At 37.4% G+C, this 27,726-nt stretch overlaps 1 protein-coding gene across 2 annotated transcripts; it reads right to left on the bottom strand.

Moving 5' to 3' along the window:
* Positions 1–400: 400 nt before the first annotated feature.
* Positions 401–27,696, bottom strand: LOC113111753 (rho GTPase-activating protein 17-like). Of its 2 annotated transcripts, XM_026276806.1 has the most exons (20): positions 27,030–27,696; positions 18,947–18,986; positions 16,417–16,521; positions 16,254–16,330; positions 15,352–15,463; positions 15,119–15,195; positions 14,925–15,042; positions 12,750–12,818; positions 12,544–12,625; positions 10,131–10,258; positions 9,722–9,833; positions 9,553–9,634; positions 9,380–9,460; positions 7,133–7,246; positions 6,957–7,048; positions 6,705–6,861; positions 6,102–6,365; positions 4,042–4,169; positions 3,289–3,786; positions 401–1,719 (listed from the first exon to the last, which is right to left on the bottom strand). In XM_026276806.1, the coding sequence occupies exons 1-20, from the start codon at positions 27,080–27,082 to the stop codon at positions 1,604–1,606; spliced, it is 2,505 nt and encodes an 834-aa protein (XP_026132591.1). In that variant the 5' UTR covers positions 27,083–27,696; the 3' UTR covers positions 401–1,603. The 2 variants fall into 2 exon arrangements, with proteins under 2 accessions (XP_026132591.1, XP_026132592.1); XM_026276807.1 differs by lacking the exon at positions 6,102–6,365 and having other exon boundaries at positions 27,030–27,692.
* Positions 27,697–27,726: the final 30 nt, after the last annotated feature.

The raw sequence follows: 27,726 nt of genomic DNA, 5'->3' as shown, positions 1-27,726 counted from the left end.
CAATAGCCAAAAAATACATTGTATGGGTCAAAATTATAGATTTTTCTTATTAGGACATTGAGTAAAGAACATGTTCCATGAAGATATTTTGTAAATTTCCTACTGTGAATATTAGTAATATGCATTAAGAACTTCATTTGGACAACCTTAAAAGTGATTTTCTCAATATTTAGATTTTTTTTTGCACTCTCTCAGTGTTCAGATTTTCAAGTGTGAGTAAAACCATTAATGGACTCTGATCAGAGACATTGGTGGTGTTAATTTATATTGTAGGTGGTCAGTTCACTTAAAATGGTGTAATATTTTTAGTGTTTCTTTGCACTCGTATATATCCAGAACTACTGGTGAAGAAATACATTTGAGAAGACAACATCTACACAATGAACTGTTGAAACACCAGTTCCTGTTTCACTTTTTTTTATTTCACTTCGAAGCAGTAATACAAAGCATTTTTTGCCTTATTCCAAATTCAATAAAGATGTAGTCTTCTGACATGAAGCTTCTGAACTTCAAATGCACCGTCAACTTTTCGTTTCATAAGTGTGAAGTCAGTTTACTTTCCAAACCTTGGTAAAATAGCTCTTGTAAGTGTACTTAAGTAAGGCAGCATGGTAAAGGCAAGGAAAATGATAAAGAAAAGCTAACTGAGCATGATCGCCTACATTTTCCCCCCTCACACGAGAATCATATTCCAAATGTTCGGATTTTAAATGAGAGTTTATGGAAATGAGACAAAGAGGGATAAATGTAAGCAATTATGTCTGCTCTTAGCTATTATACAATAAGACTAACATCCGCGTGGCACTTTATTCCCCACTTTGGTACCATATCAGGGGTAAAAGGAGGGAAATACAAAGCTATCCTTGTCAAGGCCTGATAAACATACAAACAAAGCCATAACAAAGTTTCCATACCAGAATATCACTAAAGCACATATTTTGACCTTTTTTCTCATTACATAAACTGACAGCTAAACACTATTTCTAATTTTAGCAATCATATTGAGAGTCCAATAACAAATGGCCTTTTTCACATATGATCCAATCAGGATTACTTTTACACATAGCCGAGCAGTGCTCTCCCACATATGTTAGGTCCAGTCATTTTAATGCCCTCACAATAAGAAATCATCAGCTGTCAAAGGCAGGAAACCAATCATTTGACATTTGCATACCTATAACCAAAATTAAGGCTTGCAAAAAAAAAAAAAAGGAATGTAATGTATTTGTACTGTATTAGCTGACTGGAGACCTGCAGTCACAAGCTACACACAAGCCACAGCTTTCAATCTTTTAAATTGAGTAATTGCTTTATTTAGCTAAGGCCACTTAAGACTCACCTCCACGTACCTCGTTCACCAAATTCACCCTATCACCGTACAGTGTTCATTTTTGCTGCCATCGCAATGAAAGGCATGTTTAAATAAACATGCAATATCTCGGGGCGCCTGTTTTCCTGGTGCCACTGGGATTTTTGAGTGTCTTAAGCGTAGGGTAATCGAGGAATACAGCCAAGATGATAAACACTTTGGTAATGGTGAGAAGAGCAGCCCTTTAGCAAACCTTTGGTTAAGGGAGCGAGTGTTTGGGGGACAAGGCCGTTTTTACAGGACGGTGCTCTCTGTGTCAAGGTCAGTGTCCTTGAGTTGGGCGACGGGCTTCTCAATGGCGATATCAGGAACAAGAGCTCGAGCCAGTGGTTTAAATGTCATCCCCGAATCTGTAAGAGACAAGATTAGGGATTCAGACCATGTTGACTAATGATTGTTAATAATCAAAATACAAAATTAAGTTTAACAGCGCTTTCATTTATTAGACCAGCACCACCCAATGATGAGCAAAATCATTTTTTATGTTTCTGTAATGGTTGAGCTCATTAGTCATAGTAGTTGTGTTTCTAATTATAAAGTTGTTGAAATGACTGTTGTTATCCTTGAATTTTTGAGTTTGCTGTTAAAAAAATAAATAGTAAAGCACTTTATACATGTTTTATTCAGATACCTAATTACAGTCAACAACAACAGAAACTGTGGAAAAGTACATAAAAACAATTGCAAGAATGCAAGATATTATTATCAAGGCCAAAGGCAGTCAAGCAAAATATGTTTTTTGGTGATGTGTGAATGAAAATTATTTAATTGCCTAATAAATGACAATAACATTTTGAATTTTAAACAAATTTTTGACAAATTCAGCAGGAGGTCTAATAAGTGTGTTAAGCACATGCAGTGCTTAAATTTATTAGAGTATATTTATTGACTTTGTGCATCCGAATACAAAATATTAATAAAGTGTTATACAATTTTTTTCTGTCTTTTGCGTATAACAGTACATTCAAAAGCTCATGGATTGGCTTTAAAATGAGGATTTAGTTTATTTTAGAATAAGGATTTAAGGGAAAACTCACTCTACATACTATACAGTTTGCTTTTGAATGTTTTTTTTTTTTTTTATGGGACCTATTCCAGGACTATAATAATAATAATAATGATAATAAATGAATAAATAAATAATACTTTATTATTAAATTATAACAAACCAATAAAGAACTCTTACTATATTAATAATACTACCGTGCTGTAAAATACAATTGTATAGTATTTGATCTTTATAACATTTTACAGAAAAACTAAAATCACAGTGCTAATATCCATACTGTCTTCATTTCAAAATCTTGTTACATTCAAACTGGCGTTTCTTGTCAAAAAGTGACAAGCTTGCATCCCTGCTTTCTCTAAAATGCTGCACGTCAAGGATATCTGCAACATATCTCACTTTATCATAAATGGCAGAATTAAGTAATACTATTAATATAGTGTCAAAGGTTAAATAAGTTATAGCAGTGTATTAATTTGGGGTACTATTTTGGGTAAAATCCTTCAGGTTGCACTTATTGGTTGACATCGTAGATAAGAAAAAAAACTAAGTAGAAAAGTACTCTAGTACTGACACAGTATTCAATATTCAGAGCAAGGAAGCTCAATTATAAAATGTTAATCATTAAATGCAATTCTAAAATAGTAGCGAGATAAATGTGAACTCATTTTGTTATGAAACTTTGTTTGAATAAACGCATTCTGCTCTCAGTGCATCTGTGGTTAGTATTTCACCAAGCAGTGGTATTACAAATGAATCCACTTTTTTTTATGATGTAGCAACATCTATGAAATTCTATTCAGCTTTCAGACACAGTCTTCATGTGCCCCAAAACCTTATGCAACTCGTAGAAACGCAAACAATATGGCAAGTTAAACAGAAGCGTAGAGTGACGGAAATAAAAGAGCTTCACCCATTGTTTTGAAAGCAGCACTGCAAATTCCATTGCTGTCACTTCCTGTGGCTGGAGGCTGGGGCGGAGGGGGAACAGTAGGTCTGTTTCGTGGTTTAGGCACAGGCCTCGGCCGAGGAAGCGATCCTGACTGGAACACTGGGGGAGCAGTGGGACTGGGACTGTCGTGGAACACTGCTGTGGGCGGAGGGGTGCTCGGTGGTGTGGGAGTGCTGGGAGGGGAGGGCTCTTCTCCGCTGGGCTGGGGAGGGGGCGTGGCCTGCGTGGGAGGCTGCGGGGGCGGGTGATTGGGTGCCTGAATAGGAGGCTGGTTGCTGGAGTGGCGACGTGGGGTTGTGTTGGTTTGAGCCTGTGGTTGTGTGGGGCTCAGATTGGTCGGAGAGTTACTAGAAAGCGGTCTAGGGGAGGGGCCGAGGGAATGCTGTACTGACTGATTGGCTGGTTGGCCTGGTGGAGGGTTGGCTGGTTTAGGAGGAGCAGGGGCCGGCTTCTTGGTACCTATAAATAAAAAGAGAATTTAAAACAAGCTCTGTCTGGTTTTCTGAGCTGTTCTCGTACAACACCGGTCTACACCGGACGTGACCATTACACACCGCAAATCCAGTCATACTTTGTTTCAAAAGAACATTAGAAATAGAATGGGTGATCAGTTTACTGTCGGAGACTTGTTTCATGTTGAACTGCAATGTATCTAGTGTAGACAGTGTCAATGATTTTTGTCATTTACTCAATTTCTGAGGTAAGTCTACTGACCTCTGCGTGCCATGTGAGGACTGGGTCCTGTAGATCCAGCCACAGGGGTCCCCACACTCAGCTGTCCTGATCCTCCAGTGCCATTTCTCTGAGCTGGAGGAGTGGACGCAGAGTCTCGCGACTTTGGACTGTGACACAAACAGAAGAAAAAATAGACATCTGTAATATTTATTAAATAATATTCATTTGACATTCTGCAACATGCAAACTCCACAAATACAAACGTAAGCCTTATTGTGGTGGAATATTTAAATTTTAATTAGTTCACCCAGATAGCAAAATTATGTAATTAATAACTTACCCTCATGTTAGTCCAAACCTGTAAGACCTCCATTTATCTTTGGAACACAGTTTAAGATATTTTAGATTTAGTCCGAGAGCTCTCAGTCCCTCCATTGAAGCTGTGTGTACGGTCTACTGTCCATGTCCAGAAAGGTAAGAAAAACATCATCAAAGTAGTCCATGTGACATCAGAGGGTCAGTTAGAATTTTAGAAGCATTGAAAATACATTTTGGTAAAAAAATAGCAAAAACTACGACTTTATTCAGCACTGTCTTCTCTTCCGGGTCTGTTGTGAGAGAGAGTTCAAAACAAAGCAGTCTGGATATCCGGTTCGCGAACGAATCATTCGATGTAACCAGATCTTTTTGAACCAGTTCACCAAATCGAAGTGAATCGTTTTAAAATGTTTGCATCTCTAATACGCATTAATCCACAAATGACTTAAGCTGTTAACTTTTGCTGAATAAAGTCGTCGTTTTTGCTATTTTTGGACCAAAATGTATTTTCAATGCTTCAAAAAATTCTAACTGACCCTCTGATGTCACATGGACTACTTTTATGATGTTTTTCTTACCTTTCTGGACACGGACAGTACCGTACACACAGTTTCAATGGAGGGACTGAGATCTCTCGGACTAAATCTAAAATATCTTAAACTGTGTTTTACGGGTTTGGAACGACATGAGGGTAAGTTATTAATTACATAATTTTGCTATCTGGGTGAACTAACCCTTTAAGTTTGAAATGGTTAATTGGGATTTTTTTATGTGGATTTTTTTCTCAACATAAAAATATGTCTGTATTTCAGAAAAAAATAAGTGCAAAAAGCAAGCTTAAGATTGTCAGTGAGGCAGCAAATAGACATATGTACCATATATACACCTAAAGCAGTGGTTCTCAACCTTTTTGACCTAAATATCCACGTTTATTTAAATTATAAACATAATTGATATTCAAAGCCCCCCGTCCCCATATGATAGACAGATACATCAAAATGTCAAATGTCTAATTGACTAAATGCAACTATAAATTATGAAGATATTAAAATATTAAATCATAATATTAAATAATTATTTTCTGTAAATATTACATCTTAACATTTTAACCATTTTAATCTTTTCTTTCATTTCTTTACTTTTTATTGTTAAATCATTTGCATGTATTTTTCTCCACTTTGTATTATCACAGCCTTCTAATATCTTAGAAGATGATAGGACACAAATGTCCACACATTAGAGTGTATGACAAGCTGATTTGACACATTTTCCCTTTTAGTGTAAGCCAATAAAAGCGGTTTTGTTTTAAATGGAGGAGGAGCATGAGCAGTCAAATACTCTCTTTAAAGGGGAAGTCGTGGCCTAGTGGTTGAAGAGTTTGACTCCTAACCCTAGGGTTGTGGGCTCGAATCTCGGGCCGGCAATACCATGACTTAGGTGCCATTGGCTGCCCACTGCTCCGGGTGTGTGTTCACGGTTTGTGTGTGTTCACTACTGTGTGTGTGCACTTTGAATGGGTTAAATGCAGAGCACGAATTCTGAGTATAGGTCACTCCCTCACAAAATACATTTATCAAACATACCTACTTGCCATCTGTTGCTGAAAAGAAATATCAGTAAAACTAATTTTATTTTAGGGTTGTTATAGAACAATGTAAACCACTGGAAAAAAGAAGTTGAAAGATCCGTTTTCCCTCCACAGCTATTCCATGTGCATGCAGGGTGGATTCATTCATGCATTGCACTGATCCGGCACGGTCCGGAACATGCAGGAGTCTTACCTGATCTCCTCAGTATGCTGAGCTAGAAGCTGCTGTGCTGCTGCCAGGGCGGCCATCCCCAGCGCCAGCCCGGGCTGACAGCTCTCTAAGCCCAGGCCCACCTGTGCAGGCTGCTGGAGCAAGAGATCAACCACGGGCTGACCCCCTGCACTACCTGCAGCCTCCACCGGGGGCAGCGGGGGCTGGAAGGCAGGCGAAGCGTGCTGCTTTCTAGGCACAGTATTGCCTCTACGAGGATTGTGGTCCATTAATTTATTAGCAGAGCTACAGAAAGAAGAGACAGCAGAGACACCACTAGTGCTAATAAGTTCCCAGGAGAGCGACGCTACAGAAACCAAGAGGGTAATCTGCATTGGTAGAAATCCCACTTACACCACACACATTGCAGGGTTAAGAGGGAAAAGCAAGAGCTTTATCAGTAGAATGGACACATGGCGGGTGTAATCTGATCCACTATTTTAATAGCTCAATTAAAGTGAATCGATCTATTAAACTGCATTCTAAATCAACTTAATTGCAGATCTTTGTGAAGCAAGAGGAACTAACTAGTGTGATTGATTCAGGGAATCAAACTGTTAATTGAGATTTTGCGTTAAGTTTTACCTGTCTCTCCGGGGCAATTCACCATCTGGGCCCACCATGCTGCCAGGTCTCTTCCTCTCTATAGTGCCCGAGTCATAATCTGGTGAGGTCAGGTGGTTGACGTTGTTCGGCAGGGGCGCAGGCATAGAAAACATGCCGGATACATTAAAATCCACATCTGAAGGAATAACAAGAAACAGGTTAATCCTAAAACTGACAGTAACACTTTTTTCACTGGTAAATACTATATATTTAAAGCTTTATGGCCCCTACCCTCAGGGAAAAACCAATCTGCATGCTGAATGATGGGTTCAATTATAGTAACTACATGTACAGAGGTTGCAGCAGCCATTTCTGCTAGGCTCCTGAAGGTAAAGAGAGGAGAGTTTTAAAAAGGCACAATTAAATGTGTTAACGTGTTTGCTGGATATTGCAAAAAATATTCTGACCCCTCGGTTTTGGCCCACAATAGATTGGGTCCAAGGACAATTGCAATGTTGCTGGGGGTCATCTTGTTAACGTCACTTTCCTGTGCAAGCTTAGCAAGGAACTTAACAAGGTATCTGTAAAACAGAAACAATAGTCTAAATGAGAAGATAGCAATTGAGAAACAATATTTTGAAATCACCATCTTGAACTGTTTTTTAATGTAGTCATAGTGCTGACGTATAAACAAGTTGTTTCAGCAATCCACTGATTTCAGATTTTTTTTTTTTACTACAAATTAGAAGAAAATAAGAAAATTTGCATTAGATGAGGTTATTCTTAAAACGAGAAAAAAAAACCCCACATTTACAGGATAAGTAACATGATTATATTCAAGATATATTTGTATCATTTTATTTACCATTATTTATTATTTCTCTATGTTTTTAATACAGTTAAACTGGGAAGGATCATGGGTCTGCACATGAATAACATGCAGATGATTGACAATAAAATTTCAATACGTCTGAAACCTCTCTGCATACTAGGGGTGACCCCGAATAGTCGACGAATCGATGCTTCGATTCGAGGAGCCTGATTCGACAATCTAACAGTCGAATATTCGCGGGTGTTATTGATTATGCCATTTTGACTATATGGGAGAGCTCAAATGTCTTCACATAGAACTATCGGTTTTCTCCCAATAAGTTAATATACAGCCTATTATGATAAAGCTGTAAGAATCTGAAAAGAGAGAAGCTTCAAATTAATATTTTAAAGTGCGTGAATAAATCCAACCACCCCTATAGATTTATGTTTCACTTTCCATAATCCGTGACCGACATGAGGAGCATCTTGGCAGCAGGGATTTTTTGGGTAGAGACTGGATTTTTTTCGAACAGGTAGGGTACAAGTGATTTCAAAACATTTCAGCAGGTATATATATATATATATATATATATATATATAAATATATATATATATATATATATTATATATCGAGGATTATTTACCTGATATAAAATGCATTTGATTTTGAGTCAAGTGCTTCATTGTAGTACTACGGTGATATCTATTCATACAAAATGCATGTTATTTTTTATTTAGTGCTGTCCTGAGTAAGACATTGTACGTACATCTTGTTTCCTTATGGAGCATCAGTGAATGTTTGAATCTTTTTAAATAGTTGTGTTCGAGTCCCTAAAATGTCCTCAGTGTGATAACATGTATCTCAAAATCATACAGTCACTGCTGGAAAGGGTTCAAATATGTAAAGATGCTGGAAAACTGAAGAATCTGCAGGACCTTAAAGATTTTTCTGAAGAACGCTGCTCAGTTTAACAGTTCAGAAAAAACAAGGGACTCATGCACAACCATCACAAAACAGTCAGTCAGATCCAGACAGTCGAGGATCATCAGGTGACCACACATAGTACTAAGAACCAAGGGTACCCAAACTTTTGAGTGGGGTTATTTTAATAATTTCAGCATTTTTTTTGTCTTGTGGACTAAATGTTAATATATTTTATGTACAATATCTTACTCAGGACAGTACTAAATAAAATATAACATGCATTTAGTATGATCTCTTTTATTTTTTGAAAATTACTCGCATTTTCACAGATTCTGCAAAGGGTGCCCAAACTTTCGAGCCCCACTCGGGCACTTTTTGCAAATAGCCTATAAGTCTTAATATTAACGTTATGTTGTATAAATAAGGAAGCGTATTCTATATGAAATTATGAGTTGAATCCCATTGATTAAAAACTTTCTATTAAATGCATTACTCTACTGGTCATCTTCAGTGCGCGCAGCTCAAAACAGAAATGCAGAACATTAATTACTAACATTTTAGGCTAAAGTTAAAATGAGGGCACTATTGAAAAAATAAATAAAATAAAATTGTTAATTCTTATGGTTTCGCCGACGTTAAGTGTTAGCTATCTGTTCATCAAAACATAAAACATTATTTACCCCGTTTATATCTGCAAGGTGTTCATTACACATTTTCCCTGTGTGTTAACATCAGTAATTATGGCTGTTGAATGTCTGACTTGACGCTTGTTAATGTATTTTGCCCCTCCCCCAAACATATGATTTCACTATCAGTCGAATATCGGCAAGATTCGAAAATTCCGATTCGACTATGAAAATCCTTAGTTGGGGACACCCCTACTGCATACACGTATACGTTTTCAATCTCACACATGGAGCCCCAGAACTCTGCACAAACTGATTATACTTCACATTAAAATGCAGTTGAAACTCACCTGAAGTTTGCCTTGTTGTTTTTTGGTAACTGATCACAGGTAACCCACAAAGCTTGTAACCGTTTGTCTGGATCAGGGACACTTGACAAAATAAAAGCCAAGTAATTAACATCATAAACACTACAAGATTTATTTAAAAAACCTTTTCTGTAAAGTACTGCAAGATGGCTTACTTGGATGCCTGTATCCATTCATCATACAACTGGTACGTCATCAAAGGTTCAGGCAGCTCTCTGAGATATGACTTTAATGCCCCTTAAATCAGGAGGATGTGGTTTTAAATTAACATTCATTAAGTGTGAATGACAAATGACTGATACACTCAACAAAACAAGGACTTACCAGCAACGGCATGCGGGTCGGAGTAAAACTCCTCCAGCTGTGAAGTGGAGCAATCCAGAGCTGCCTTCAGCTTCTTCAGCTTGGAGGCTCCTGCAGCTATTCTGAAAAGACCCTGGAGAACGATGAATTTAAAGAAGGATTCAGAGTGAAAACCAAGACCCAAATTCATTCTCTAACACTTTAAATGTTTTGTTTTGTCGGATAGCTGTAGGAGCAGTTTCAAAGATGTGTCGGTACAATGTGGACACAGTTAAAGGATGAACAATACTTGTATTGTGGTTCGATAATTGAAAACATTTGCCGTTCTGTCTTGAACGGATTGGAAAAGATTACTGTGGCAGATCAACAATACAGTATTTGATGTGTATGACTGATGTATTGTTTAAACACTGTAGTTGTCTCGCCGTACCTCCTCTTTCATTCCAGTCTCCAGCAGCATCATGATGCAGGCCTCTATAGGCAGCGCGATCTCTCTGCTACTGCGCTTCAGGTGCTCGTCCAGAGCCGTTCCAAACGCTGGCTTCTCAGTCCACGAATCTATCAGGAAAACAAAAATAGCTTTATTGAAAAAAAAAAAAAATAATAGTAAATGTTTACTAGCAGCATCAACTGAAAGCATCACACTCTTAAAATAAAAGATGTGAATTACAGAAGGAGTGTTCATCTGTGATTCATCAAGACAAAATACTGTAAGCACTAGCCCCCTTCAAGCTGTCTTTTTCCATATTACTGTTTCTGAAAAAGGCAGGTGGGTGAGATCTGAGAAATATTACTCATGGCCCACATGCTGGGACACCAAGTCTGTCTGCCTCACGTGTGCTCGCAGGAAAACATCAAAACAACCATTTATAGCACTCAAGCGCTAGATTTCCAGGCACAAACGAGAATGAAAACAATTATGAGCCTCTGAGGACTGCACAGAAAAATCACTGAAACACACCGTCAGGCTAAATTCACTTCATTTTCATTTGATACATCTACATTAGTCACTAGGGATGGTCACAATGGTGCAGCACTCAATCAAAAACCAGCTACTGTAGCAGACTAATCTGGCTGATAGTTTATGTAGTTTTTTTTTTAAAGTTTTTTATTTTTGTATATTTTTACCAGCAGTGATTTAACTAGTCTAAAAAAAAAAAAAAAAAATCTTCGTCTTCATCTAAAACCAGAATAATTATATAAGGTTGCCTTAAAGGCATAGTTGACCAAAAAAAAATGAAAGTTGTGTCATTACTTACTGACCTTCATGTCATTCTACGCCTGTATGACTTTTGTCAGCTGAACATAAAAGAATATATTCGCACATTGGGATTAAAGTGGTCAAATGATGCAATTTCAATTTTTCCTTTCTCTTTGGAGTGTTACAAGCTCTTGGTGCATAAAGAAGCTCTGTAAAGTTGCAAAGACTAAAGTCTCAAAACCAAAGAGATAATCTTTATAAGATTTAAGAGTAAAAAAAAAACGCCCTCCTAAAACAGCTCATTCAAACACGCCCCCACATCTCTACCTCACAATGTGGGAAGATTTGCATAACACCGCCTAAATGTTCACGCAAAGAAAGATGGCATTACGTTTATTCTCACTGTCGCCACCAGCACCATGTTCTGGAGACACTGTGCGATTCCTTGTAAAAGCAAAACTACTTTGTTTGGCCTTCCAAAAGAGGACGCAACTACAAATCAGCGGTTAATTTGCATTTACAACACTGTTTCAGAACACATTTCGTATGTTTCTCTTGTCGCTTCAGGCGTTTGTTCTATTTGAACAAAAGTGCCCTGTGAAGTGGACATCACAGGAAATTCAGCCATGGTTCCAGTTAAAAGTGAATGTATACGTTTAATTCAAAGTGCATTGAAGTTTGCGAGATGTGAATTTAAATAGTATTTATTTACAAAGGTATACGATGTCACACAAATCCATGAATTTATGTTCTAAAGTGAGGTAAACGTCAACAGATTTCCCTGCTCAGGCAGTAGGGAGCAATGAAAACAGTGTAGGGACCATGTCAATAGGAACACAGTTCATGCACTGAGCTCACTTCTAACAAGCTGATTATCTGAATCAGTTGTGTTAACAAAAAGAGATATGCAAAATATGCAGACCTGGGGGGCGTGAGGACTGGAATTGAGAACCGCTGGTGTTTTAGTGTCATTATAATCCGTAATTATGTCCCCAACAGATGCAACAAATTTCTCGTTTATAATGGGTTTTAATGTTTTTGCCTCAGCACTCCGGGACACACAGCATCACAGTATACTGTAGTAAGGGGCGTAACACTTCCGTCACACGCTTGAGGTATTCGGCCAAATCACAACGCACTGGATAGCTGTCCAAATCAGAGCACACTTTGCTTTTCAGAATGGTGAGTTTTGTTAAAAAAATGTCACGTTTCAGAAAGGTGGGGCATAGAGGAGAAACAATAATGTACACTATGTGGAAAATAATGCATAATGCAAAATCGTGTTTTTTGAAACTTAAACCGCATAAACATTTATTATAATCATTACACCAAATACACAAAATAAATGTTATTTTTAGCAACATTATATGACCCTTTTAATATAATGAACGCCATTGACTTTCATTGTATGGATAAACACAGTCAAAACATTTTTCCAAGTAATTTGTTTTATGTTGCACAGAAGAAACTTTCTGAAAAAGATCTGTTTTCAGTGAACTATCCCTTTAAGACCAATCAATCAACTAGACATTCATCTTCAAAATATGTAGTTTTAAGGATGCTTGTTAGTCACTAGAGGCTATTATGTTTCATTGGTACTTATTTCAGATACACAGCAATAAGAAAGAAACTGAGTCGTCACCTTGTTGAGCTTGAATGGTTGGCAGGACGCTCTCAAGCAAGGTGAGAGATTTTCGATGATAATCCGCTTGTGCCTCTAATAACTGAGAACAGAGCAGACATTGAGGAAGGAGAGACACACAGCAGGATGAACAATGGCCATTACAAACATGGAACTGAACAGGAATAAACACAGCAACTGAGTTACTGAACAAAAAAGCTCCTTACCATTACATAGTGGCGCGCATAGTCTGCCTCCTTTGAGAAGAAATTGTACATGTCTGCTGAAAGTTGATCCTGGAAGAAAAGGAAAAAAAACATGATTGAAACTATTGGTTTTGTTCTGGCTGTACAGACAGAGAAACTGGATATTACAGGAAACAAGCACAGCAGTTAGCCACATTCTCTTGATACATTACATTATGCATTCGGTAGATGCTTTTATCTAAATTGACTTATACTCTTTGCTATACATTTTATCAGTAATGTGTTCCCTGGCAATCAAACCCATGCCGAACAGGAATGCACATGCTGAGCCTTAATTGTTCAAGTGGTGACGCAGGTTTGAGACCTTATTTCATGTCTGCATTTACCAAAAATGACTATTCAGTCAGAAAGGAAAAAAATTGTCTGTAATTACGACATTGATTACACATCAGATTTCTGCAGTTATAACAACCGCTGCATCATAAATCAGCCACCATATGGCTGACTAGCAGCTCAATGGTTTTGCCACAGGCTAGATGAACTTTGAATTAAGCAGACTGATGTCTAGTTTTATTTGAGATCGCCTAGTGATTAGAAATATCATATTTTATTATTTATACAAGAAAAAAAATTGTAGACTAAGAGCAACGATTTTCATTGAACGGACTTTAAATTTAAAATATAGACTGAAAAGGATATTCATGTACAGTATACAATAAACTCACCTACACTAACACATTCAGAGGTTTTGGCTGGTAAAAATACAGTTTGGGATTTGATGAAAAATATAGTAAAAAAGTTAAAACTGTGAAATATTATTTCAACTCTGTTCTATTTTGATATCTTATAAAATAGCTTATTCCCTGTGATGGCAAAGCTCAAAATGTTTATTGTTATTATCATCACAGCTTACTATTTTTCTGGAAACCCTGATACCTTTTAGGACACTTTGATGAATAGAAAAAAATACAAAGAAATGCATTCATTTGAGATAAAATTTAATGCAGCCTTGCTGAAAAGTTATTTCTTAAAGAAACAAAATTCTTCCTGACTGCAGACTTACGGTATTGTACGCTCCTTTTAGAAATCTGAAACTGCACACCCTTTCTAAAAATTCTAGATTCAGTTTCAAAATGCTTGGCTGAAGATTCTAGCTATAATCCTCCTGTAACTAACACCCACTTACCTTACCTCAGCAAATCAGTTAAAGGGATAGTTCACCCAAAAATGAAAATTTGATGTTTATCTGTTTACCCCCAGGGCATCCAACATGTAGGTGTCTTTGTTTCGTCAGCAGAACAAAAACAAGATTTTTAACTCAAGCCGTTGCAGTCTGTCTGTCTTCTAATGTAAGTGGATGGGAAGCACGGCTAAAACACACAAACAAAACCAAATTAAACCCTGCGGCCCGTGACAATACATTGACGTGTAAAGAAACAAATAGTCGTTCTGTGCAAGAAACTGAATAGCATTTATATTTGATCTTTTACATCTGATTCACGCAATGTCCGAACTGTTAGAACTCTCCTGAGCATGTCCTCCTGAGCGCGTTATCAGCAGCAGGTGCATGAGGCGTCTTCTTCTTCTTGCTTTATGGCGGAATGTCAATGGTCGACTTGAGAGATAGGTGGCAGTAATGCACTTATAAGTCTGCATCCGCCATAAAACAAGACGACGACAACGCCTCATGCGCCTACTGCTGTGAACGCGCTCATGAGATTCTAACAGTTTAGACATTGTGTGAACCACAGGTAAAAAGCAATATAAATACTGTTCAGTTTCTTGCACAGACCGATCATTTTGTGTCTTTACACATCAATGTATCGTCACAAGCAGAAGGGTTAAATTTGGTTTTGTGTATTTATTTTTATTTTTTTTGTATGCTTTAGCCATGATTCTCAACCACTTACATTACAAGACTGATACACTGCAATGGCTTGAGTTAAAAATCTTGTTTTGTGTTCAACTGAAGAAACAAAGTCGTCTGCACCTTGGATGCCCTGGGGGTAAGCAGATAAACATCACAACAAAACACATTTCATGTCATCTAACTGATATCCATCAGCCAAGCCAATGAGGTGTATGATGCTATCGTTCTTACATGCCACTGCAATATGTTGCTGTAAAATTCATAACTAAGCAACTCATAAGGTTAAGGCATGTTAAGGCATGTTTAGGCATGTTGCACATCAGTACCTTACACAGCTCCATTTTGTTCATAGCTTCATCGACTTCTTCTTTAAGTGAGTCTGCTTTGGCTGTCAGTGCTTGTGTGTTTGTTCCTGAGATTATGGACTTGGTCGCCTGCAACCACCTGTAAAGAGACCGTTTCAGTTATGAACTAGGTAAAACATGATATAGAGAAACCTGATGCGTGACAGAAACCTAACCTTGCTCGGGCAGAGTCATAGTCCAGAACCAGCTTGGCTAACTGCCGCCTCTGTTTCAGGATGTTAGGAATGTCCACCTGAAAAAACAATAAGATTACGTAAGCTTTGTTATTAACATTCTGGCCTACACCAATCATTTTTGTCATATTATGTGTGGCTGATATTAAAATGAAGCTAATCTAAATGTTAAATTGGGGAAATGAGCATGGATATACTTTTATGTTTGACTGTACCTCTGCTAGCTGATTGAGGGGGTCTAAGATTTCCTTTTCAATGTTCATCTCATGCTGCATTAGTTCAGAGGCCAGTTTGTTCTCTGCATCTCCGCACATCTCCATCATTTTCCTGCAAAGAAGATACTGAATATAAATGACTGTTCAAAAATTTGGGGACTCAAGATAAAGAAAATACAATAAAAACAGCAATACTTGGAAAAACTATTACACAAAAAAATGTTTTGAGGATGTAATTTATTCCTGTGATGGCAAAGATAATTTTTCAGCAGCCATTATTTCATTGCTCAGTGTCACATGATCCTTCAGAAATCAATATGCTGATTTGATCCTCAAGAAACATTTCTTATTAATGCCGAAAACAGTTGTGCTGTTCAATATTTTTGTGGAAATCGCGATACATATTATCTATAAATATATTCACTCTTACTTTCGACCAATTTATTTAAACTCAAAATTATTTAATTAACCCCTTAGTATAGAGACCAATTTTCACTATTAACTAATTGCTTCTTAGCTTGCCCGTTATTAATATATTAACATACTTATAAAGCACATATAAATCTGCATGACCATATTCTGCATCCCTAATTACTATTAATAAGCAGCAAATTATGAGTTTATTGAAGCATAAGTCATAGTTAATGGTTTGTTAATAGCGATAATGGAATCTCAAAATAAAGTGTGACCTTAATTTCCTTACAAAAATCTTACTGAACAAAGTTTATACTGTTTTTTTATTAAATGCATGACATGAGTGCTTTTATACACTGTGCTTTTTTGTGTCATTGTCTCATTTAAACAATACAATGAACTAATCCATAACCAATCAAAAAAATAAAGAGCCACGTTTAAGCGGTAATTGATTAAAATCGATTTAAATGTTAACGTCATCCAATTACCCAATCAGAGACTCCTCCCCCAACTGGTTTCCGCCATCCTGCATGGCCTGAGACAGCGATGTCAGTGGAAGCTTTTTCTGTGCCAGAAAACCAGGGAGTTTTTTCATGTGAAACATTATATGCAAATTCAAGTCATAAGTCGTAAGCACTGTTATGTCCTTACATGTCTCTTCTCAGCATCAGTGCCTATCTGCCCCTGCAAACACATGACCATTCTTTTGTGCGTGTTGTGCGAAATGACTCGCACCAACTCCATACGCCGCTCAATCTGTGCGGAGTAAAACAAAACATCAATAAAAACCCACAATCCATACTGAGCTGTGGCTACCACTCAATATAAAACCTGTATGCATCGTGTTGAAAGAAAACAGCCAGTAAAAAAGTGCCTAAGGCGTGTTATGCAATATCTTCTGGGAAGCTTCTGTGATATGAAACAGATTTCAGAAATTCAACATTCCAGCTTAACTTTAGAATAGACATCAATGTCAATTAGCAGGTGTTGCTGTCAGAAAGGTATAAAACTTTTTATAGTCTTGAGTGTGGGGTAAGGTCAAACAAGATTTATCACACCACTCCCTGAGGAGGCATGAAAAAGATATATTACTTTACATAAAGACGACAAGTATGACTCATCTGCCCTGTTGGGATGCCTAAGATTTAAATGCATGAGCTCAGCAATGGGATGCCATAAATAGAGAATACAGATGCAGACCAGACTCTCTTGTTCTACTTCATACTGTTAACTAAAAAGTAAATTTTATATTTAAGACTGGCCTTTATTTGTCCGTGTTGACCACGCCCCCGGCCACTATAAGAGGCCCGGGGTTTATTTGACTACCGGTTTTTATTTGAGGAATTACGGTATATATATATATATACACACACACACACACACACACACACACACACACATACTAGTTTGATTGTAGTTTGAGATGGATTTTGTACTGATTTGCTTATCATAATTTTCTAATAGGTGGATTTCTTTTAAAGACTGACTGGAAATGTAGTTCTTTATCTGGAATTTACAATTCACAAATACAACCATTTATAATTGTATAATTATTATACGATTTATTAAAAATGAAAACAAAAATGGAAACCATTATATTCCATTATATAGAATTAAACTAAATGCAGTGGATACAAGTGGATTTTGTGACAAAAATGATAAACTAAATACATTTCTGCAGCAGAATGTATTTGGCAACATTTCCAACGTTTATAATCTGATAAATCATATTCATTATATCTAACTCTATAGGACCTAGCAAACTGCTAAATAAAGCTCTACTGTATTCATTTTTATTTATTTTTGACTGACATTTAACTTCTCATTTATCAGTTAGGCCTCTGATTTTACCAGCAGCAATATGCTTAGAAAAAAATATAGGATGTAATCTTGTATTGTTTTGTTGGAACAGAGATCTACTGTCTAAGACTTTGTAAATACCGTCATGACAGACAAGTCAGCTTTTTGATGTGTGCAGGACGGGCCTGCTCGAACACATGTCAGCCCTAAAAACAACCATGAAAAGAATGTCACTTCAGAACTGTGAGAGCGGAATGACTGAACAAACACTGAGGAGGAGAAAAGAGATCCGAAAAAAAAAAAAACTGACTCGTGTTCCAAAAACAGCCCAGATCAGGAATTCCACAGGCTGGGAGAGGAGATAACCACCTCCTCACACTTCTCTGCCTCCTTTACGTCATGACATTCCCTCACAGCCGTCCCAAAGCAGCTGGGTCAAGCGTACATTCCGCTCGGGTGTCTCCGGCATGAACGCACAGAGGCCCGCCACCCGGCATGGGAACAAGGGGAATCGCTGACTGTTATTGTCTGTGCTTTTCTGCTGAGGGAGATCCTGTTCGAGGGAAGTTGTTTGGATTATCTGGTGTGAGAGGTCTTTAAATGTTTGCCTGTTGCCATCACAGACTAAAAACTGGCAAGCCATCGACAGACTAAACATGCAGAAACAATGAGCTATAGTTTTTTTTTTTGTAATGGAACAGATCATGCGATGTTCAGAAACTGGGGAAACACCACTATAATACTGAATAGTCACTGGCAAAACGAAAGGCACAGGAACGTCCTGTCCGGACAAGGAAAACTGGATGTAATTCAAAATGGGAGGATGCCACTATTCTAGACGCTTAAGAAGTGTCCCCTGAATGTATCTGTGAGTGGCATGAGCATAGCAGCCCTGAGGTTACATGGGTGTCCAGACAGCTGAGAACGGGGTGATGGGATACCGCTGTGATCATCCTTGAGCACCACACAGAACCCAGATTAAAAACCAAGCCCCTCTGAGTGCCACAGGGGGATGTCAGCATAATTCTCGCTTGATGTGTTCCAACATCTCATTGAGATAATTTTAGACACAGCCGGCCAAGAGGAATAAACAAGCTGTCACGAACACAATATTGGTGGAAGTTCAGATAATGACTTTCTATTTCATGGAATCAAGTCCCTGCGTTTCGAGGAGGTCGTTTTAGCACTTTTCTAGAAGAGAACATTCTCTAATGTGACTAAAATAAATAGAATGGAATGTATTTGCTTGACATCAGTGACTACACCTTTCTCTACCCTGTGACTCACTAGTTCCCCACCAACTGATGTAATGTAAAATAGATTACAGACAGAGAAAAGAAGGGCTTCACTGCAGGCAGAGATGGAAATAAAAAGCAGTCACCTGTAACAGGTCATCACTAAGGACCTCGGTTTTCTCCGCTCTGTAAAAGAAGACAACAGATCATTAGAAATTAAACCCATATCCATTTTGAAACAGTAATACTAGTAAATTCCTGTAAAATTACCGTAATGACTTCACCGGTAAATACACAAATGTGCTGATCACACAGACAACAACGTTCCATCTTTTTACCAGTAAAACACCATTCTCAGATCAGTTTCAAAATACCGGTAAATTCGGTCACATCATTAACCAGAAATGACCTCTCAACGGCGGTGCTTCCCGGTGTTGTGTTTGTAAACATGGAGGAGTATACGTGGTCAGTGTTTCTGTTGATGTTCTCATTTTTGTGTCAAACATTCACATTTATGCATCATACAGACATCATATCAGACCACTTCAGACATTTCTTTGACTTCGGTAAATCCATCATCAGTATCAGAATGTTATGATTGGCTCAGAATAGACATCTTACGGCAGCGCGTCCAGTTTCATATCAGTAATCTCGTTCCCCATTTACACTGAGGCCATTACCCATAATTTACTGATAATGTTATAACTTCTGATACCAGCAAATTACCAAAACTAATTTACCATATTTTTGAAAAGGTCCTGTTCACACGATCTCTTAACGGTAATTTACCAGTAATTTGTTTGGAAGGCGCTACTAAAAACACTGGTTCATGAGCTGCTTGCGTGTAAAAGTACACTGTGCCATGCTTCACCATGAAAAACATACAGTATAACATATTTATTGTAATAGTCATGTAATATTCAGGGCTCTAGACTAACTTTTTGCACTGGTTGCACTGGTGCGCCTAAGAAAAAGTTAGGTGAACCCAAATTTTATTTTTATTAAAATAGTTCAGTTTTGTATGTCAATAGCAACGTGATTATATTTCATTTCGATTTTATTAAGTTAATTTAGAAAAACATTGAGCATTTTTTTGGTGTGTTAAATATAAGTTTTAGTTTTTTTTTTTTTTTTTTTAAGTAACGACCAAGCTGCCAGTGGCAGACAGTGAGCATATGTTTGATCAATTTAGCCTTCTCAAATCATCACGACTTGCCTAAAATAAAAACTAGATATAAAACAGTTCAAGCATATAAAAATGTTTAAACGCTAGACCCAGGTAAATGTGTGCTGTATCCAATAGTTTATGCGGAGACGCCTCAGGACATGGCGACGCCAGCATGATCACTTGCATTTTTTTTCAGTGGATACGCCGCCCTTTTTGCTCATAAAGCTAAGAGTAATACATCATTCGTAACTGCAAAGGGTCTTTTATTTGTGTGCCCTCACAATATCAACAAAACGTTGCACTTTCTGCCATGTCGTCTTTAACAGGAGTACAAAAATCTACGGAAACTCAGTAAAAACATGCCTCACAGACGTGATAAATATATCTATAGAAAGCTTTAAATGTCTACTTAACAAAATAAAACAAAAACTCTTTCATTATAATCATAATCCGTAAAAATGCTCTTCTCTTAAAGGCGCGTCTAATGAGGAGATGATGAGCCAGGCTCAGCAACTTCGTCGTTGCGACACAGACTCAGAAAACACTAGTTTATTAGTAAATAGTTCAAATATCTCCTCACTATTTCCCCCGGTCACATTTATGGTAATTTCTTTTGCCGGTGCTATGTGGCAAGCCAGTGAAAATTGGCCCGAAGCCCAGCTCGAGGGGCGTAAGAAAGTCGGGGCCCATCGGGCTCTGGCTGAAATACAGGGCTCTAGTGTCTGTTGATGAACCACAGGGAGATTTTCAGCGTCACTGAGACTTTTTTCCCCCTCGAACGGCTGGTCGCACCAATGCGACCTCAGATTATTTTTAGTCGCACCATTGAGAAATTAGATCGCACTCTAGAGCCCTGATGTTTATAAATTAAACTGTAGACTCTAGTAATGATCAAGTCTAGGACTAGCCAGCAGCTGACAGTCTGTCTAATGAAACCAGCTGTTCGAAACGGGAGTCACCGGCATTTACTTTCCCAGGGAATTTTAGCAGTCCACTGTCAGCCTTGTGAACAAATAGTTAAGGCCCTATTAATAGTAAACTAACAGAGGGCTTTGACCATGGCACAGATTATGTCCTGTCTATCCGAGACCGAGAACGTGAGAGGACAACACCAGCTCAGTTCACACAGGTTACACACACACAAACAAACGTCTATAACACTACTGTTCCAGAATAATGACTCAGAGACAGGTTGTGTGACCTTACCTAAAAATCGTCTTCACTAATGAACTTTTATTGAAGTGTTTGCTACTGTAAAGATCGGAAAGGATTTTACTATGTTCAATCAAATATAGTGACCTTTGCAGGGAGAACAGGTAGATATTTATATATATTTAGATATATATATTTATGACCCTACAAGTTCACATCAACAACAAAAACCAGCATAACGCAGGTCTGGCAATAAAACATTGTTGAAATGTTTCCTGTGTGTGTGGAAGTGGGCCTGTCCCTGTGTCTGCACCTTTTGTTGTGGCAACCGTAACATTCGAAAGCATGGAGGACGTCATACATTATACAATACTGTAAGCTTGCCCGGCATAATATAGAATATTAGTTTCACTGTACATTCATAAAATCCTATTGTTCTCCAAGAGGAAGACAGCAAGTATGACCTTATTCTGCCAGTGACATGGAAATCAGTAATTTACATTAAACTTGAATGTAAAAATAATGCTCTAAAATCATTTTAATTAACTTTGTAAGTAACCACATTTAAGCATTTTGGTGTTTTTAATGTTTTTGAAAAAAGTCTCTTATACTCATCAAATGTAATATTGTGAGATATTCTTACAATTGAAAATATTTGTATTTTATTTTAATATAGTTATAATTTATTCCAGTTTCCAGCAGCCATTACTGTCTTCGGGGTCAATTTATCCTTTAAAAATGTCTCTAATAAGCTGAATTGATGCAACATTTCATATAATTTTTAATGGTAAAAACAGTTGTTGCTTAATATTTTTTGGAAACGATCATACCCTTTTTCAAGATTCTTTAATAAAGGCTAAATTCAAAATAACAGCATTTTTTATTTTCAAATGGAATTAGTTAAAACTTAATGGTTACAGTAATGAATGCTCACGCCCAAGGCTAATGAGTTGTATCTCTTTTTATGGTTATTTAATTTCATTTTATGTATTTTAACCACAAATCTCCTGATGTAAAAGGATGCTTAATGATGCTTAATATTTATTATTATATATTTACTGACCAAAGCTGGCTTGAAAGTTAATTATGGTAGTTTTAAGACCTTGTGTTTTCTTTTTGTTATCAAAAAGGCAATAAAACAATTAGTGCCATTGTAATTATTGAGGAGCAATCAAGCAGACATGATCGCCATTAACTTCTAATGAAGCTTGACTAATGTGTTTAAAGCAGAATACACAGTCTGAATAACTGAAAAATCATCTGTCAAAGCTTGAGACTCTGATTCTGTACTGTTGCATGTCTTCCTTTAGTCTGCCATGTTACCCACAAATCTCAGCCCCAGTTCCTCCTCCTGCCAAAACTCCACGGTTGTAACCTCGTGACAGTAGAGAACAGCTGCTTTCAATTAACACAGGAGGACAAGAAAAAGGGCCTACAAGACTGAAACCAATCCAGATTGAACTCCAAACATTGTGAAAGTGTGTCTGAATCAAGCTCTTGATGTCAGATGTAAAGAAGAACTGAAAATAAATGGTTTCCAGAGCTTTCTCCAGACACTGTCAAACTAACAAACTGATCAAAAATACAGTAAAATGGTACACTTCGCCAAAAAAAGAAAAAAAACAATAACACTATAAAACAATTTTAAATAACTACTGTTCTATTATAAAATATAAAACTGAATTGAAATCAAAGCTGAATTTTCGCCTGACAGCAACTACTAAATAACACTTTACATTTATCTTAAATTAGCCTTATCTTTATATTATATTCAGTGAAGTGTCAAGTGTATGGCCTGAAGCATACTGTCCATTCATGGTTTGAGCAGAGCATTACACACTGATATCAACAGTATCTGATAAAGAAGCGGATTAAGAGCACATAGCAACCACAAAAACTGCGGATTTCTGTAATGGCTTAAAACAGCCATGCTTTTACTTAAAATTACTACAATCTTGTTTTTCCTCTTTGCTGAAACAAACACAGCACACGAGGCCAGTGAAAAGCCTGAGCTGACAATAGATCTGCATCATCAGCGAACTGACAGGTGGTTCTAGTCTTCTGATAAATTGTGAGGTAACGTGGCACTAATGTGGCTTGAGATGGTGTTATGCACAAGTGTGCCATTTAGATCGGCGGTAGAATCTGGTCACACGGTTTGAACCCCAGATCATCGCTGGATCTGCCTCAGAGATGATTCTTTGATTTCATTCATAGAAATGAAACTTCCTCAGTACGATTTCCTATTTAAAAAAAAAGAATAAGGAGAGATTTCCTTTGAGTGGTTGCATGCCGAACACAGTGTACTGCCTCCTCACAATCACAGGAACCATGGGACCAGCTGAGCCCTGCGTCCGACCGACCCTCAACCGCTTCAAGTCTGCTTTCTGCATCACACTGAAGTGATTTATGGTTCGTAAAATAAATTCAGGAAGAGATGAGAATTCCAGCCGAATCTCTTTTATCCACATAATAGTCAACGGATGGCTTTGATGTTCTCATTTTATTGAGCAAATGACTCTGTGTTTATAAAATTGTTAATGAGAAACAAAGGTCAAATAAAACAAATAAAAAAAATACATTTCAACCTGCAGTCAAAAATTTGTGTTACACTATGATTCAGATGTTTGGGGGTTTTAAAGCAGGTTTCATTTATTTAATTAAAGGGGTAATACAACGATGCTAAAAATAACAGTATTTGGGTTAATGCAATGTGCTTTTTATGTGGTTTAAGGTTCACAAAACACATTATTTTCCACATGCCGTACATTGTTATTACTCCTCTCTGCCCAGCCTTTCTGAAATGCTTAGAATTTTACAAAGCGCATCATTCTGAACAGTGCGGTGTGATCCGATAGGCCAGCTATCCAGTGCATTGGGATTGGCTGAAAATAGGGGTGCACGAAAAATATCGGCCAATAATTAATGCATATCTCCCCAGTAAAGGCGGTTATCTAATCAGCTGTAAATTCCTGTGCAATTCCACACTGATAATGAACGTAAATTTGCGAAGATTATCAGTTAACAACGATGAAATGGACATAATCTCCATGACATGGCGGCAACAATACTAGCGAGAATAAAAGTAATGCCTTCTTTCTTTGCGTAAACACTTGGTGGTGTTATGTAAATCTTCCCACAGTGACTCAGATTTGGGGGGGGGGGGGGGTTAAATGAAGCGTTTCAAGAAGGTGTGGATGAGTCTTAACTTTATAAACAATATCTCTTTGGATTTGAGACTTTAGTCTTTGTAACTTTACTTATTTTATATATACACGAACAGATTATAACACTCCAAAGACAAAGGAAAACATTTAAAAAAAATTACCCCTTTAAAAATACATTGTTCTTATATTATATTATATTAATATTATTGCCATTTAAAATGACTGTTCTCTATTTTTAATACATTTTAAAATGTTTTTTTTTTTGTTTTTATCCCAGTGATAGCGAAGCTGAATTTTCAACAGCCTCAATCTTCAATGTTGCATAATCATTTAGATAATCATTCTAATGCTCGTTTAGTGCTCAAGAAACATATTTTTTATTATTATCAATGTTAAAACTACTTAATATATTTGTGGAAACAGTAATGCTTTTTTCTAGATCCCTTTTTTTCCCCAAGTAAATTTTTTTTTTATTGATTTATTCATTCACTACACCTGACACTTGAAATTTGAAATTAAATTACTTTAAAACCTAATGATGCTTTGTAAGTCCATTACTATGTAGATCTTCATTTAGAGGTATAATTTGACACCTCACATGTTGTGAAAATACACTGTCTGGGCTGTCTAGTGGTGCTGGACGTGCCGCCCTCTTTATAGCAGACAGTAATTTTCGGAGGCCTAGAAAGATTGAGGGGGCTGTAAAGTTCCTGGTATTCCAAACTTTGCAACAAAATTATAAATCACCTCAGTTATCTTCTTTTAAACTGAACAGGGATGACCTTGCCCCAGTTTGGTTCAGTGTGAACACTAGTAAACTGTTAGCTACTGGCAATTCTCATTGTCATTGGGCTAGGCAAATGTCTCTGGTGGCTGATCAAATTGCACATGTTTAAAGGGAATGAGGCTGCAGACATGGATGCTAAAGGTCAGGTTAACCACTAGTTCAATGAGCACAGCTGATAGGCAGGTGCATCGCTCCTTGTAAACGTGCTATGATTGGTTAGAAAACTAAAGTGAAAGGCATGTCATCTCTGATACCATATATTCAAGCAAGAAAGTAATGATCTGCTAGAAATGTTACAGTTTGTTTAGTCAAGTGGCCTGTTCAGTAAAGTTAGTACGATTGATACAAACTTAATTTAAACTCTGTATTAGATCTACTTAAAAGGCTTAAAGTGAACAAAATATAGTTTGATGCGAGGAAGGGGAAAAAACTGCATTAACAGCTTTAACACCTCCCTGAAAGACCTGTTCCCTGCATGTTGAGAATTAACAATCCCATTTACCCTCACACAGCTTGTGCAGAATCAAGAATGCAGTTTGAGGCTTTATCAACAGTCAGAGGAGTCAGAAGTGATGACCATGCACATGCCATTTCAATGTACGACACAAAATATGAGCTCAAAGGACATGCTGGCGGACCAACAAACATTAGAAAATACAAGAAGCGCACATAACATCTGAGAACTATATTTTCAAATAGATCCAGGATGTTATCGAGGCACCTATGAAGAAGGAATGTGATCGTGATGAAAGGCAGACTTATCATAATTTTGTTCTTTGAACCAGTTCAAAAAACGATTCAGGGGCTATATTACGTTCTGATCCCTGACATCCGGAACATATACTGAAGTGTACCAATAAAACACACACTGCTTATTAATTTTCTAATTTTACTAATACACGTGTTTTCTTGTAATTTATAATGTTCTGTATGTTTCAGTCATGACTGAGTCTGTTAAAACAAATATAATGAGAATGAGTTTGAGAACTGAGAACAACTCAGACTGATTCAGGAGTGAATCATTCAGTCGATTCATGAACAAATAGTTCAAACGAATTATTGTTCGAAAAGATCTGACCAACTCATTTTAAAGACCCGACTCCAAAAAATGATTCATTCACGAATTAGACTTGCCTAATCGTGCAGATTGCGTTAACTGCTTAAAATAGTCTTAAAAGTCTATCTTGGGCTAGTTGGTCAAACTAGTCATTAGTCTTTAAAAAAGTGGCTATGTTTATGCAACTGGCCCAAAGTAGTTTATCAGAAACTTTATTTTACAGACACAGCAATATAAGGCCGTAATGATTCATACTAACAGTCATTATTGCTGCTCTAAAGTAATTATGTAAAAATAAATCTATCTAAAATAATAATATGTGGTCAAAGAACTGCACAATGTTTGTATACAACGTAAACGATAAAAAAGTTTTATCATGGCATTTAACTAATTACTTGCTGTTACACTGACTGTTAAATTATTCACACTGAATCATGAACGAATAGTTCAGTCGATTCATTAACGAATTGTTCATACTAGTTTTTGAACAGATCCCACTGACTCGTTGCAAAGATCCGATTCAATAATTCACAAATCAGACATCTCTAATCTTCAGCAGTTTATCAGATAGCTTATCTTAAACCATTTCCCTTTCAGATTTAGTATTACATAGTAACGAGGGCGCAACAAGTCTAACAGTGTAACAGTCAAATCAAAAGTAGCAAAAAGTTGAGTTTGTAATCAAACAAAATTACGTAATTTAAATATAATGTAAAACAACGAAGAAAGTTTACTCTTAAGCTAACTGCTATTATTCTAAGCGGTAAATCGAAGAGATTTGTTTAAGGCAACAACCGCCTTGACAACATAACATAACAACATACCAACCCATGACAGAGCTGCCCGTGCCCATTCGTGAGAGGAAAAAAACAAATAAAAACTTTAAATCTGTACTCGCCTGCCAACTGTTTGACTGGCGAGCTGTCTCATCCGATTGAACTGTTTCTTCATTTTAGTGGAGTCGGCCTCAAAACCCAGTTTTTAAGACGAGGAGATTGTGTTCGTCGATGCCTCATGAGCCGAAAGATCCTTGAGCACGATGGTGAAGTCGTGTGGATAATTACATTAAAACAGCCCGAGCCCGCTGTACGGTTAGCTCGAGCAGCTAGAAAACTAGCCGATCGGGAGAGAAAAAAACAGTAACGTTAGTGTGGAAAAAGTTAGCTCCGGTGAATAGCGGTGCTCGTTTCATGTCATTCCGTGCTGCAACTGCTCTCATAAACGGGAGTGAGCGGTGTTTCCACGTATGCCAGCCCGTGACATCTACGGGAGACGGTGGAAGAGCATAGCAGCGGGCTGATCACTGCAACCGTGTCGGTAATGAGTGTGTGTTTCTCAGCTCGGATCAGCGCAGCTCCAATATGATCGTGATGACATTAATATGGACACAGGGGCTGTCTCGAAACCTAGTGCGCTGACTTTACAGACAGCATATTTGTGCGTCTGTAATTTTCAAAGATGCTGTCTGTGTAGGCAGCTCCAAAGGTTTTGAGACGCAGCCTGCGAAGACTACGTAGAGTTACTCATATTACCGACTGTGATGATCACACACTCCCTGGATGGACTGTAGGAATATTACATCTTAAGGATTTTTT

This window comes from Carassius auratus, chromosome 12 (genome assembly GCF_003368295.1).
Source record: "Carassius auratus strain Wakin chromosome 12, ASM336829v1, whole genome shotgun sequence".
In the NCBI taxonomy this organism is placed as follows: Eukaryota; Metazoa; Chordata; class Actinopteri; order Cypriniformes; family Cyprinidae; genus Carassius; species Carassius auratus.
Note: the sequence above shows the minus strand (reverse complement) of the source record. Positions and strands in the feature narration are given on the sequence as shown.